The sequence below is a fragment of the Sinohyriopsis cumingii genome, unplaced genomic scaffold (assembly GCF_028554795.1).
Source record: "Sinohyriopsis cumingii isolate HCF-2022 unplaced genomic scaffold, ASM2855479v2 utg002264l, whole genome shotgun sequence".
Taxonomy (NCBI): domain Eukaryota; kingdom Metazoa; phylum Mollusca; class Bivalvia; order Unionida; family Unionidae; genus Sinohyriopsis; species Sinohyriopsis cumingii.
This window is the reverse complement of record NW_028316175.1, coordinates 268,492-283,815: the sequence shown is the minus strand read 5'-3', so window position 1 is coordinate 283,815 and position 15,324 is coordinate 268,492. Positions and strand designations below refer to the sequence as shown.

Sequence of the window (15,324 nt, the reverse complement as noted above, 5' to 3'; positions counted from 1 at the left end):
GGATAGTTATTACTTTATTGACGTCAAGCAATACAGCCAGTTTTACCAAAAAAATCATTACATGACTATTTTGCACTACTTCCATGGTCTTTGCATCCCACAACACCCATAGGTATAACTATTGTCACCTGAAATAAATGCATTATAAAATGTAAAATATCTCCTTTCCTGACATCTACAGTCTCTCATTTTTTTATATATAGAAACAGGTATTAAGCAAATCTATATTATGTATATTATTTTCCAAAACAATAGTTTTGTAAGGAACTTTAGTTAATGACATTTTATTACTAAAACCCTATGATCGTACTTTGCAATGTATGATGAGTGATGTATAATGCGACCGTCAATTTCATGCATTCAGGAATTAAATGACACCACCACCCCATTTCTAGCTTTACAAAGTACATCTCCATCAACCAAGAGTTCAGAAATTTATTTTTGCTGCATTTTACATGCTTTGCTATTAGTGAATTGTTTCCTACATCCCAAGAATCATCACTGAATGCTGTAGATTTTTTTCTCAACAAGCAAACTTGATCTCCATTCCCACCAATGAAACTTACGAGTCAACACCTGGCTATAATGTACAGTATGTGTGTGTTGGCATCAGTTAGTCTCGAGAGACGATGGAACTGCGCCCATGAGAGATGTCCCAGTTGGTGGTTGTGCAGCGTCTGCTGTGGCTAAGTAGTCCAATGCGGGAGTGGCAGTCCCTGCTGCACTTGAAGGTTGTGTCAGGTGTTGGTTGAAGCTGCTTCTTCTTCCTCTGCGATCGTCTTTCATCAGCTAGCAAGCGTTGCTTGTCCTCTCCGGCTTTCAGACCAGTGATCAGAGCATGTCGCCAGGTGTTGACATCAGTATCAAGGGCTTTCATGTCGTGCTTACAGACATCCTTGAGGCGGAGATGTGGCCGTCCGATCGACCTTTTGTCAGAGGCAAGTTCTGAATAAAGAATGTCTTTGGGGATCCGTCCGTCATCCATCCAACATACATGGCCCAGCCATCTGATGCGGCATTGGCGGAGGAGTGTGATCATGCTGGGAATCTTGGCACGCTTGAGCACCTCGTTGTTTGTTACATTGATCTCTCCAGGTGATCCTGAGTATGCGTTGGAGGCATCGCATGTGAAAGGCGCTCAGTCTTTTCTCTTGTGAGGCGTACAGAGTCCAGGTTTCACTGGCATACATGAGAGTGCTTAGCACGGATGCATGGTACATGGTGATCTTAGTGTTCATGGTCAGCATGCTGTTGTTCCACACTCTCTGCGACAACCTGGAGAGAGTTGTTGATGCCTTTCCGATCCCCTTGTTGAGCTCAGCATCGAGCGAGAGGTTGTTGGTGATGGTAGAGCCGAGATACATGAACTGACTCACCACCTCAAGTTCGTAGTTGTTGATGATGATGCTTGGGGGGTCCGCGTCCTGAACCATCACGTTTGTTTTCTTTAGGCTTATGGTTAACCCAAACTCATCACATGCTTTAGCAAAGCGGGCCATCAGGTACCGAAGCTCAGCTTCTGTGTGGGTGGCTAGAGCAGCATCATCTGCGAAGAGCATGTCCCTGATGGTTACTTCACGCACTTTGCTCTTTGCCTTCAGTCGTGCCAGGTTGAACAGTCTGCTGTCTGATCGTGTGTGCAGGTAAATCCCTTCTGTGGACGTCCCAAAGGCGTGCTTGAACAGGACTGCGAAGAAGATGCCAAAGAGCATGGGGGCAAGGACACAGCCCTGTTTAACTCCACTGCGGATGTCAAAGGGGTCGGATGTTGAGCCATCATACTGCACTGTGCCTTTCATGTCATCGTGGAAGGACTGGATCATGCTTAGCAGCTTTGGAGGGCAACCAATTTTCGCCAGGATTGTGAAGAGTCCATCTCTGCTGACCAGATCGAATGCCTTGGTGAGGTCTATAAAGGCCAGGAAGAGGGGTCTGTGTTGTTCTCTGCATTTTTCCTGCAGTTGCCTGACAGAGAAGATCATGTCGATTGTGGACCTCTCTGCGCGGAACCTGCACTGCGACTCTGGGTAAACTCTGTCAGCAAGCGTCTGCAGTCTGTTCAGGATGACGTGTGCGAAAAGTTTACCCACGATGCTGAGAAGTGATATGCCCCTGTAGTTGTTGCAGTCACTTCTGTCGCCCTTGTTCTTGTACAGGGTTATGATGTTAGCATCTCTCATGTCCTGAGGCACTGCCCCCTCGTCCCAGCACTGGCACAGGAGGTCGTGCAGGTGTGTGAGAAGCACGCTACATCCACACTTGATGAGTTCTGCTGTGATGCCATCCTTCCCTGGGGCTTTACCTAGAGACAGTTTCTCTAAGGCCTTCTTTAGTTCGTCTACAGTAGGTTTCTCGTCCAGTTCGGCCATTGGAGGGAGGTTTTCAATGGCGTTGAGGGCATCATTGTTCACATGGTTCTCTTTGGAGTACAGTTCGGAGTAGTATTCCACCCAATGCTCCATCTGCTTGCCTTTGTTGTGGATGGTATCGCCTGTGGCAGACTTCAGTGGTGCTGTCAGTTTCTTCGTGGGACCCATTGCTTTCTTTATGCCATTGTACATGCCTCTGATGTTTCCAGTATCTGCTGCTGACTTGATACTCTGATAGAGCTGAAGCCAGTATTCATTTTCACACTGCCGTGCTAATCTCTGCACTTTGCTTCTCGTAGACCTGTATGCCTGTAGTGTCTTCTGACAGGGGGATCGCTTGTATTGCAGGTGAGCAGTGCGACGCTCTTCTATGGCTGGCATGAGTGTGGCAGAGTTAGCCTCAAACCAGTCATTGTTCTTTGATTGCTTCTTACCAAAGATCCATGTGGCTGTGCTGTATACAGTCTCTCTGATGTAATCCCATCTTTCTTTGGCACTGCCGTTGGGGGGTTCTGAGTCAAACATCTTGGAAAGAGCATATGTGAATTCCTCAGCCTTGTCTGGATATGATGTCTTGCTCACATCAATGCGTGGTTGACCCTTTTGCCTAGAGCGGTGGATCTTCTTTGGCTGAAGCTTCATTTTGCAGCACACCAGCGAGTGGTCGGTGTCGCAGTCAGCACTGTGGAAGGTACGGGTGAGAAGCACACCCTTCATGGCTGACCGTCTTGTAATGATCAAGTCCAGCTGGTGCCAGTGTTTAGACCGGGGATGCCTCCAAGACACTTTGTGCTGTGGCTTTGTCTGAAAGAATGAATTGGTGATGCTGAGTTCGTGGTACGAGCACATCTCTAGAAGGCGCTGCCCATTCTCATTCATCTTCCCAACGCCAAACTTGCCAAGACAGGAGGGCCAAGAGTCATGATCGGCACCCACCCTAACATTGAAGTCGCCCAGCAAAATCAAGTTCTCTTCCTTGGGAATTTTGTCGATGAGCGAGTTTAACTCATCATAAAACTCATCCTTGGTATCTGTGGCAGATCTTAGTGTAGGAGCGTATACACTGATCAGGTTGACTGGCCCGTTTGTGGTGTGAAGGCAGAGGGATACCAGTCTTTCATTTCCTTGTTGGCAGGGTTCTATCATTCCCAGCAGAGTGTTCCTGACAGTGAATCCAACACCAAACTCTCTGGCTTCATCTGCACTCTTTCCTTGCCAGAAGAATGTGTAGTTCTTTTCTCTCAGGGACCCAGAATCTGGTAGTCTTGTTTCCTGTAGTGAGGCAATGTCGACCTGGAGCCTTGCAAGCTCGTCGTTGATGACTGAAGTCTCATGAACATCACTGATTGTCTGGAGATCATCTGAAAGCCCAGTCAGCATGGTCCAGACATTCCAGGTACCTAGCTTGAGGATTTAAGTAGTCTTTTTTATTTTTATTTTGTTATTTCTTGGTGCAGTAGTTGCAGTCCGCTTGTCAGGTACTCGCGTACCTTAAGCCTTATGCACCCAGCAAGGCAGGCGAACTGTGGCGAACAGCACCTTATTGGCTGGGGGCTGCCCAGTTTGAGGCGGGCGGTAGCTGTCCATTGAAACATGTTGGTCTCTCCCACCGTCAGAAGCAACCTCTGGCGTCTGGCTCTACGCCAATCGAGCGGTGTCTTATAACCAGTAAACTGCTGCTTCCCGTGTTGTGTCAACGCTATGGAGCGAAGCTGGAGTGTCCTCTCCAGGGCGCAAGCCTGGGCAGGGTGATATGGAGAATCAACTGTTGCCCATGCAGCTGATCCCCCCTCTCCACGCAGCTGATGGATCCAAGGGAAAGGATAAGCCGATACATCATGGCACCAGCTGCGTCGCAGGAGTTGCCGAGATGACACTGAAATCAATGCCAAGTCACCTTAGGGACTCCGACTCCGGATTTTCTGTTGGGGTTTACTCCCTTAGCCTTTCCCCTAGGAGGGTATAGTCGCAAGGCAGCAAAGGTTTGAAATCGGAGTTTACCTTCTCCTAGATGGGTGACCACCCAAGGTTAACGAGCCCCATCTGCCCGAAGCATCTGGTTTTGAGGCGCCAGAAGCTCACCTGTCATCCCTTCTCCAGTCAGTTTAAACAGGTTCCGCCACTCGTGAAGGCCTGGAGCTGGATTTGGTTGTCAGAGGCTCTATCAGACGCAAGCCATTGGGAGATTTCCATGGGAAGTGGGTGCTTATCTCCCACAACCGCCCCCGGCGATGACAACCCTTGAAACCCAGTGTACAGTATATATAAGCATTAATTACCATCATTAAATTAAAAGGAATGAAGAAACATCACAGAGCACATTTGCCACCACCCCCCACCCCACCCCACCCCCGCAAAAAAACTAATTCGGAATAAATATCTTATTTAGTAAGCAGTGTTATATGCATATGTGAGTTAAAAATAAGAAAATAAGGTGGGATATAAAATGTGGGAAATAGTTATCACACTTATGGTAGCTTGTGACCTCATTTGAACCGTTAACATAAATTCACACCCATTTTAAACATTGTTAGTTATAGCAAAAAAGTGCACTGTTTATTTGTCAATCACTTGCTAGTGCTTTCAATCACTTTAGAATAGGCAGTTTCATTAAAGTATGTTGAAGAGGCTTGAGTCTAACTTTCAGCTATTGTGCAGTTTGGGCACAGTTGGGACGATGAACACGCAAACGGTAAACTTTTGTTTACCCATGACAAAGTTGCACTGTTGACAGTATTTAATTCTGATTATGATTTTCCCATTTTCTTTGTATTTATACACAGCAATCGGTACTTCAAAAAAAAATCAGTTTTCTCCGAAGTTTCAGCAAAACCGTTTTACTGGTACCTTTAAAACAAAAACAAGGATTACCCATCATTCAGTTAATTGTAGCTGTTTCATTTCGTGTCGATTGTAGGTATAGTCTGGTAGCATGACTGAGTGTATCACAAAATACAGAACAGAGGCCACATGTCATCATAAGCGGATTATGATGTAACAATGCACTGTAGAGATGGGTTTGTCAATACGAACAAAAGATTTATGTTCCTTTTGTGGTCCCTTTGAATGTCTCTTTACTCCAAATGCATGATTGTGCACTCCAGAAGAAGAATGGTCTTAAAATCTGCATATTGGCTTTTGTTTGATCCTGATCATGGTTTTCATATTTAGTGGAGGTCTTTTTTATACAGAATGCCTGCATGATAAAGGTTTTGTTAATCTAGCAGTGTCATCCAACAAATGAAAGCACATTTACGTGATAATCAGGCTCTTTGAATTGTCAGCACATAAATATAATGGAGTTTCTTGAATGACTGTGCTTGGAAAATCAGCTTCTTTAAAGTTAAAACAATTGGTACAGAAATGTAACAAAATCAGAGGTCTCGGAATCGCTTAATCACTTGTATTTGGGTGCAAATCTTTAATCTGGGATGCAGAAACTCACTTTTGAAGAGGAATCCTCCATACACAAACAATTGCTGGATGACAAATTCAGAGGCTTGGCAGTCCTGCTTCAACCACCTGCAGAGTGGGAAAACGTGCTGATCAATTGATCATTTTAGCTGTGCTGATATTTACAATGAGAAAATTATGAAAGACCTCAAGATGTATATGTTGTCATTGTAAGAGTACATATGAAGAACATGTCCCAAGGTAACAATTATATATTTTGGACATTAGGTCATTTTGATGCGAGTATTGGTTATGGTGGAAGAGATGATATTGCCTCTACCTAATAAAATAAAAATATGCATATGAGGATCATATGGCTTCTAGCTAGGATCTGTTAACTACAATGAGTTTGGAATATAATTTTTTTAAACAGAACATGAGGTCACTAAGGTCTAAGTGTGCTTGACAAATTTTTAGTTGAAAATTTAAATATATGTGCTGCTTCAGATCACACTTCTGAAATTTTCACATATTTTCTAAGTCACCAATATTTCATTACACTTGGTCTAACAGAAAATACTGAGCCTTACTGAGAAAGGTTTTTTTTTATGGTTGGCAAGTTGGCCGTGAGGCATATTTTTCCAATTTTGCAATCTGATTGAAATTGAGGTCACCATAATGAAGATTTGGCAAGTTTATTTTCAAATCTTTGGAATTCGAAAACAACTTGATTTTGGTAACCTTCAGCTAAAGCATTGCATTTTGAGTTGGGAAGAGTTAACAATAGTTTATTTGTTTTCAGAATTTCGAAACCTCTAGTTTGATTGATTAATTAGATTGTCAAGAAAACATGACCTTATATCAATGACCATCATCTATACCTATTATAAGTAATATTGCTAATTTTTTTTCAGATAAGTCAGTTTTGCTAATCACCACTTGAAAGATATTGATTTTTTAACCAAAAAAAGTGCCTTGTATTCATTTGCTTTCTTGTATTTGTGTCAAATCGTCCATCAGTATATTGGGTTCTTGATAATCTTACACTCATGGTTTAATGGTTGTAATATGAGATACATATATGAAACGTCTTTTTACCAGTATAATGCAATAAGATGTTATCCAATTCTTTTTCAGGAATTGGAGCAACTGCCACAAATAGTTCTGGATTTAGCTTCACAGCAGGAACAACAGCAGCAGCACCAAGTTTAAAATTCAGCACAATAAACACAAGTTCTAATCCGGCCCCTATCTTGAGTACCACAGAGAGTTTCCCCTTAATGCAGAAAACTAGCTCAGTCCCAGGTTCAGGAACAGGGTTTAATTTTGCAGCAACTTCATCTGCACCATTGTCAATGACAGGTGGCTTAAATTTTACACAGCCTACTTCTGCCCCAGCCTCAGCTGGTTTTAATTTTAATGTAAACAAAACAACAGCATCAACAGTTGGGGGTTTCACATTCAGCACAAATACCACCACAAGCAGTGCAGCCCTTGGTAGTTTTAGTTTTGCTACCAATAAAACAACATCAAGTGCTAACAGTGGGTTTGTTTTTTCAACAAATACAACAGCTTCAAATGCAGCTGGTGGTTTCAATTTCACACCAAATTCAACAGCTTCAAACTCTGGGATTAGCTTTAAGTTTCCTGCCAACACATCAGTGCCCAGTGCTACATTAGGTTTACAATCTGGACAAACAAACACTAGTTTAAATTTTCCATCAAGCACGACCTCTTCAGGTTCTGCACCAGTTTTTAATACAGGAACATTTTCATTTAGTTCAAATACACAGACAAACACAGCAGCTTCCACAACAGGAGCTGCTTCAAATATGTCTAAATTTGGTGCAGTTTCTGGGACAACAGATCAGAAATCGGGGGTGGGTTTTAACTTTTCTGCTGATGCAGGTAAAATTCCCTTTGGAACTGGTATAATTGGAGGGACAACAAATCCTTTTGGACAAAGTGGAACGGTGACTCAGCAAGCTACAAATGCATTTGGTCAAAATGTAACAATCAATCAGCAAACTTCTAACTTATTTGGACAGAATACAACAACTAATCAGCAGACTTCTAACTTATTTGGACAGAATACAACAGCCAGTCAAAAGGTTAGTAGTCCATTTGGGCAGAGTGGAACAACAAATCAGCCAGTGGTTAATGTGTTTGGCCAGAGCACTCCAGCCAATCAACAAAAGATCAATCTCTTTGGACAAACTGGACCAACCAATCAGCAGACATCTAACATGTTTGGGCAGAGTGGAATGACAAATCAGCAAACTCCTAATATGTTTGGGCAAAGTGGAGCAGCCAATCAGCAAACTCCTAACATGTTTGGGCAGAGTGGAACATCCAATCAGCAAACTCCAAACATGTTTGGGCAGAGTGCATCATCCAATCAACAAACATCTAATCCATTTGGACAGAGTGGTAGCACATTTGGAACATCACTGGCCAGCAGTGCTCCATTTGTTTTTGGCCAAGGAGGAAGTACTCAGATAGACAGTGGGGCTACGAAGGGATTCAACTTTTCTGCTTCAGCTGTGGCCACTCCACAGTTCAATTTCAGTAAGTTCATCATTTAGTTGCGTTCTTTTGTCACCTCTGCTAAGTATTGGTGCACAGGTGAGACAGCTTGTTCCATGTTTGTTTTTTTCTGTTATTTTCTGTTAAATGCCTATGAGGAATAGTAAGGATTGTGTGACATAGGAGTTATTGACTATTTCTTCTCTAAATTAATCTGTATGTTATTTGTCTAGCAACAATTTTACATTGGAGTTGTTTGAAATTGTTATAATTTGTATTTACATGACTTATCACATGGGTTCATTAATGGACTTTTAAGAGCGCAGTTTTACGCTTGAACAAAAAACTTAGAGTTAGGGGTTAGGCTGCAACACTCAGCAACTAATACTGTAAATATTTGTAATTTTTATTTTTGTTGTTTCTGTTGTAGTTTTACCCCCTGCATAAAAAGCAACAATGGAGACATATGTACTGTTTTCTCTCAGCATTGTAGTTGTAAATACATCTTCTTCATTTCATTAGCAGGTAGGTCAGGGTCTGTCTGTGTGTGTGTGTGCATGCATGCGCGTGCGCACACACAGACCGACACATGAGATGCAGGTGAAACTCTGTCTTCCAAGATACACTTGTTAAGTTATTTTCTTTACTGGATTATGACTGGGCCATGTGACAAAAATGTTCTTTTAGGATGTTAACATTCTTGTGAGTAGTTGTTTCTGTAATGGGGTTTAACGCCATTTTTCAGCGCAAGATAGACTATACAATGGCAGCCAGTATAACTGGTGAAAGAAGAAGCCGGGAAAACCCCGGAAAGAACCCACCAACCCACAAGAAGCTAGCAAGCTTTCTCACATACCCACATTGGCCGAGCCTGAGACTTGAACCCACGCAGACAGAGGTGAGATGGCAGTGATCCGTAATGATGAGTGCTTTAGACCACTTGGCCACTTGGGGCCCTTTCTTGTGAGTAAATTGCTATGAAGTTAGGACTCATTTATATAAAATGGGGGACATATTTTCAGAGGCTGAGTCCACTAAAGAAAATACTTGTCTGGCAACTAGTCCAGTAAAAGCTTGTTTTAATTCTTTGCCAAAATTAACTACCAACACTTTTTTATACTGTCTTTTCTGCAATGTTCATTAATGAATTGAAACCAGGTTGTTCAGTTAAATTTGTCTTTAAAATATAGGCAGCCCATGATAAATTTGTTCTTGTTAAGCTTTTAATAACATTCTTGTTTAAACGCTTATATATTTATTTTCTTTTATGCCAGATGCCAATAGTAGCTTTGGAACTCCTGGTTTTGGCTCTCCACCATCGAATCCATTTACAGCAGGACCCAATGTATTTTCTGTTGGATCTACTTCAACTGCTCCAAGACCTCGCAGCGTGGTCAAGGGAAAAAGGCGTACATTCAAGAAATGAAGAGTCAGAGGAAACTTATTTGAACAGTAACTGAATTACAATGATTCGAAACTGTTACGATCTTCGTGTAACCCAGCCACTCAAATAACTTTTATATGGTCATTCTGACGTCCCAAGTGTAACACAGCTGCTCAAATAACAGTTATATAGTCATTCTGATGTCCCAAGTGTAACACAGCCACTCAGATAACATTTATATGGTCATTCTGATGTCCCAAGTGTAACACAGCCACTCAAATAACATTTACATGGTCATTCTGATGTCCCAAGTGTAACACAGCCACTCAAATAACATTTACATGGTCATTCTGATGTCCCAAGTGTAACACAGTCCCTCCTGTAACATTGATATGCAGTGTATCACCTAGGGATGCAAGATTGGGAGTTAGAATTTACATGTCAGATCTGGAAGTCAGTTTGAATGAAAATCAAACATTGGTGTCAAACATCGGTGGTGTCAGAACTGGGTGTAAAATTAAAAATGTGAGGGTCTCTGATGTGCAGATGAGGGTATAAATGAAAACCCTGCAATATGGTAATTCTGATGTCCCTAGTGTAACATGGCCACTTTTATAATATTCATGTGGTCATTCTGATGTCCCTAGTATAACATGGCCACTTTTATAATATTCATGTGGTCATTCTGATATCCCTAGTGTAACATGGCCACTTTTACAATATTCATGTGGTCATTCTGATGTCTAATGTAACATGGCAACTTTTATAATATTCAGATGGTCATTCTGATGTCCCTAGTGTAACATGGCCACTTTTACAATATTCATGTGGTCATTCTGATGTCTAATGTAACATGGCCACTTTTATAATATTCAAATGGTCATTCTGATGTCCCTAGTGTAACATGGCCACTTTTATAATATTCATATAATCATTCTGATGTCCCTAGTATAACATGGCCACTTTTATAATATTCAGATGGTCATTCTGATGTCCACTATTAAAGAATCAATAACAGTGTAGTCTATATAATACACCTAAAAGAAAGCACTGATGGTCATTCTGATGTCCTTAGTATAACATGGCCACTTGAATAATATTCATATAGTCATTCTAATGTCCCTTATGTAACATGGCCACTTTTACAATATTCATGTGGTCATTCTGATGTCCCTAGTATAACATGGCCACTTTTATAATATGCATATGGTCATTATGATGTCCCTAGTGTAACATGGCCACTTTTATAATATTCATGTGGTCATTCTGATGTCCACTATTAAAGAATCAATAACAGTGTAGTCTATATAAAACACCTAAAAGAAAGCACTGATCTACACTATTAAAGATTCTCATTTTAAGGATTCTTTTCATATTATGTGCAAGAAAGGTTTGCTTTAAAGGTGAACATGTTTCTTTTTTCAAAAACCTTGTCCACGTTTAATTTGCATATAAAAATATTGCTAAAAATTTGGCCACATTTAAAGTTTTTGAATATCTTTGAAGCCGGTTTGAAATGTTTCATTCAGTGAATTTGACATCTGCATCTTTTCTTCATTAAGATGCCAGAAACATTTGTGATTTATATATTTTCATAATCATTGTACATTATTTTAAGGCATGCCATATATTCATTATCATTACCCACAATTTATTTAGGTAAAAAAAAAATAATTTGTTAATGAAAAGTACAAAATAAATCAGTATGTTTTCCTCTTGAAATGCATCAAATTTAAGTTTCTAAGAACAAAGACACTTCTGATCTTACAAAAAAATCCTTGAAATTATGAGGTCAATCCTGGCTGATACGTTGGGAATCAAACACGTAGCTTTCTAGTTGAGTCCTCTGCATCGACCACTGAGCTATCACAGATCCATTATGTCAGGTTCCCGATGGTTTCCAAGTTTTTACTCCATGGGCAGACCCCAGCAGGTTAAGGACCTACTCAGAAATCTGTGCTGACTTCATGAGTTAACTCGCATTGTAATGCTTGATAAATGTATATACTTTGAGGATGGGGCCTTAGATATAAAGAGTTATGTTATGAAACCAGGCTTATACAGCTGGTCCTGGAAAATCCAGGGGATAGTGCTGGTTGTGTAGCTGGCTTGTTCTTATAGTACTAGGAAGGGATCCTATGTAGATATAATGCCAAGGAAAGAAAATAAAAGACTCAATATGTGTGTGAATTTGCACTGACAAACTGACACGTCAGCTACCCAATATGTGGGTTGGTGGTTCTCACCATGGTTTTCTCAGGTTCTTCCTCCACTAGCTATACTGACCACCATGTTTAACCTATCATGCACAGAAAAATGGTGTTAAACCCAAGCAACAACAACAATATAAATACAATAGTTAGTTTAAGTTTTTTTTAGCTCTCCTTGCCAGAAACTTTGCACAGTAATCACTGTGGTGTCTATCAGTATGTCCGTCCATGCATTTATACACACCCCAGAGTCTTCTAGACACAGCACAACGCTAAACTTGCTTGAGGGCAAAATAAAAGCATGGCCTGTCTAAAGGCTACTTTATTGTTTAAAATCACTGGCACTTGTAAGTAATCAAAATTGTTGGATTTGCAGACCAGTTTGTTTTAATTGTATCAGTTTAAGTTTTGAAATTTTGACATATGATGAATTGTACTGGCTATGAAATACCCTACACTTACTCAGTTTGTTTGGAGAGCAAAGTGTTTAATGGCTGTAACTTAAAAAGACAAAGTCAAGCTCATTCACATATAAATTGATGCAAGGCTTACTATGATTTGGTGTCTTACAGCATATCAACACAAGCCAATCAATTGGACATACAACGATAGCTGGTGTAATGATGGTATTCAAACCTGCACCCTTTCAGTTGCAAATCTGGTCACTGCCACCATTGGTCACCTCTTGATTTGCAGAAGATGCATTTGCCATACCTGCAAAGGTCAGTACCAAAACTGTATGATGGGATTATTTGCCATAACTGCAAGGGTCAGTACCAAAACTGTATGATGGGATGATTTGCCATACCTGCAAGGATCATTACCAAAACTGTATGATGGGATTATTTGCCATACCTGCAAGGGTCAGTACCAAAACTGTATGATGGGATTATTTGCCATACCTGCAAGGGTCAGTACCAAAACTGTATCATGTGATTATTTGCCTTACCTGCAAGGGTCAGTACCAAAACTGTATGTATCATGGGATTATTTGCCATACCTGCAACGGTCGGTACCAAAACTGTATCATGGGATTATTACATCCAGACATCTTTAAGATGATAAATATTGTCTTGTTACATCAGTGACAATACGCAAACAACATTTATGTACATTATTTCTCCCAGGATGAAACCTTGGCACCGGTCTCCACAGAGGACTAACCATCCCTGATAAGGCTTGAGGACCAGCCATGAACGATTGTTAAGATTTAGGAGGTGGTCCTGATATTAGACAAAGCTTTCCATAGTAAATATTTAACAACAATTTCTTCAACAGGATAAAGGGGGTGGGGTGAGATGGTTTGTCTTATCAAATGTTTAAGATGAGTATATCTATTGTTTAAAACACTATATGTTTGTATAATCTTCCTGTTCACGGCTTTTATGATGACCATACGAGTTGGCAGTATTTAGTTTGGGTGACTGAATAAATTTAGTTAGTGACTGTGTTATTTAGTGTGGATGCAGGCCTGCCAACCCTTCCAATTTTACTGTATGTCTTACTGAAATCACCCGTAAAATATATACTTACTTAAAAGAACAAAATACTGAAATATAGTTCATTCTGATAAAATCTGGGTAATGGCTTGGTGGAGTGTTTAATCTGCATTGCTAATAAGTTACTATCACGAATTCTTACCCAGATACGTTTTTTCTTCTTTTTTTTTCTTCTTTGTTTTTTTAAAGGTCATGGATCTTGATTTAGCCATATTTTAAATAATCAAGTAATAAATAAGTAATTTTTGCAGTATTTTGGATAAATAAAAAAATTTGTATGTACAATATCTTGCATTTATTTCAGCAGCTCTCGGTGTATATTCAAAGTTTTGGATATCCGATTGGTCAGAATAAAATCAGATTTGTTTTAAGCCGAATCAGATTGTGCTATTTTTAACTTTTGACACAGACTTAAACACTTTAGAGTGCATTATTCAGTAAAAGCATAAAAAGGTAGTCAAAAAAGTAGTTTGTGCACTGATCATGTGTTCATTTTTTGGTCATTATTTGTTATCAGATTTATAGATGCATGTAAATGTGCTGTTTTTCAGTTGTGTATTTTTGTAATGTATTTCCTAGAAATGTATGTGTGAGCCTTTTGTGCTTTGTTTACATGGTACTATCACACATAAGGAATGGATCTTTTTTTAAGTGTAAGTTCAGATGCTTTTGAATTGATATTGCAGTTTTAGAATGTGAAAGTCTTGGATAGAAATCAAGTATACTACATCAGCAAATAAAACATACTTGTTCTTGTGTCCTCCAAGTCCAAGTGCTCATCATTTATCGTGTTTTTAATTCACAGTGTTAGCAGAAGGGGGTATATTGTTTTGCTGCTGTCTGTCCACATGCCTGCATGTTCATTCTTCTTAAATCTGTTTTAGCATGATGTTAATGCTATTAGACTTTGAGCCACATTAAAGTAGATACTGGAGCTAATTAGATTGATAAGCTTTTTCCCATTTTTAAAAAGTAACATTCCTTATTTGAGGATAATTTTTTATACCATTTGGTTTCATGCCATAGAGTTAATGTCAGACATAAGATGTCCAGAATTTTGCAACAGTCTACCATCCAAACTTTACAGAGGATGTAATTAAAATCAGCCAAGTACTTTTAATTGATCCAGTTGTTTACAAACTTAGTACTTGAAGAGAAAGGATGCATGGGGTATGTGTTATTAACAAGATGATATGAGTTATTAACAAGATGATATGTGTTATTAACAAGATGATATGTTCAAAGTTAAAAAGATTTTAAGAGCAAAACCAATGAATATCAGAAAGTGATGTACTTATTAAACGACAGGATCTGACGAATTGGTCGATATCTGTAAGCCAGCTGAAAGTAAGATGCCATTAAATTAGTAATTTACTAAAAATATCTCTTCTTTAGATATATGTGTCAAAAGTATAATTTTCCATAGGTGACAGTGGAAATACAGTACATAGAATTAATAAGGATTGTAATGGGATGAAATTGGATTGGGTGGATCTATCATCTAGTGAAGACATGTAATGCAAGCACGTGAATGATATTTTGATTAATAATGCAAATTAATGATAATCAACTCTCTGACACCTCACCATGGGTCACACCCATATGTCCATCCCCCTCAAACTAACCTAAAATAACTGGTAACCCTATCCTAGTATTTATTCATACAAAGTTCCTCAATGGATCAATACTGAAAATGTTCCTTAACGGATATGGCCAATACATTGATTTTAACAACAGTAATGATGTATGGATATATTAACATATACAATCAATGCGTGGATTTATCGACAAATAAAATCAGTGTTTTGTTCATCAACAAGTACCATGGTGCATTAGATTGTCATGCATATAATGAAACATTTATGCTTGAAAAGCTCATATATATTCCACAAACAGTACGATACTGTTGGCTCATGGCATCTTGGCCATGAGCATGAATACAT

General features: G+C 39.7%; 1 protein-coding gene across 3 annotated transcripts in view; it reads left to right on the top strand.

Moving 5' to 3' along the window:
- Positions 1–14,163, top strand: part of LOC149770828 (uncharacterized) — a 45,088-nt gene extending 30,925 nt beyond the window's left edge. Inside the window, exons 11-13 of one of the 3 annotated variants that reach the window (XR_016418458.1) lie at positions 6,900–8,330; positions 9,563–10,297; positions 10,449–14,163. Coding sequence is in view for 1 of the 3 variants with exons in the window: in XM_089949072.1 (XP_089805198.1) it covers positions 6,900–8,330; positions 9,563–9,714 (1,583 nt within the window). In the remaining 2 variants the exon portion in view is untranslated. Of the gene's footprint in view, positions 1–6,899; positions 8,331–9,562 lie in introns of all 3 variants that reach the window. The other 2 variants (XR_016418457.1, XM_089949072.1) reach the window with 2 other exon arrangements.
- Positions 14,164–15,324: the final 1,161 nt, after the last annotated feature.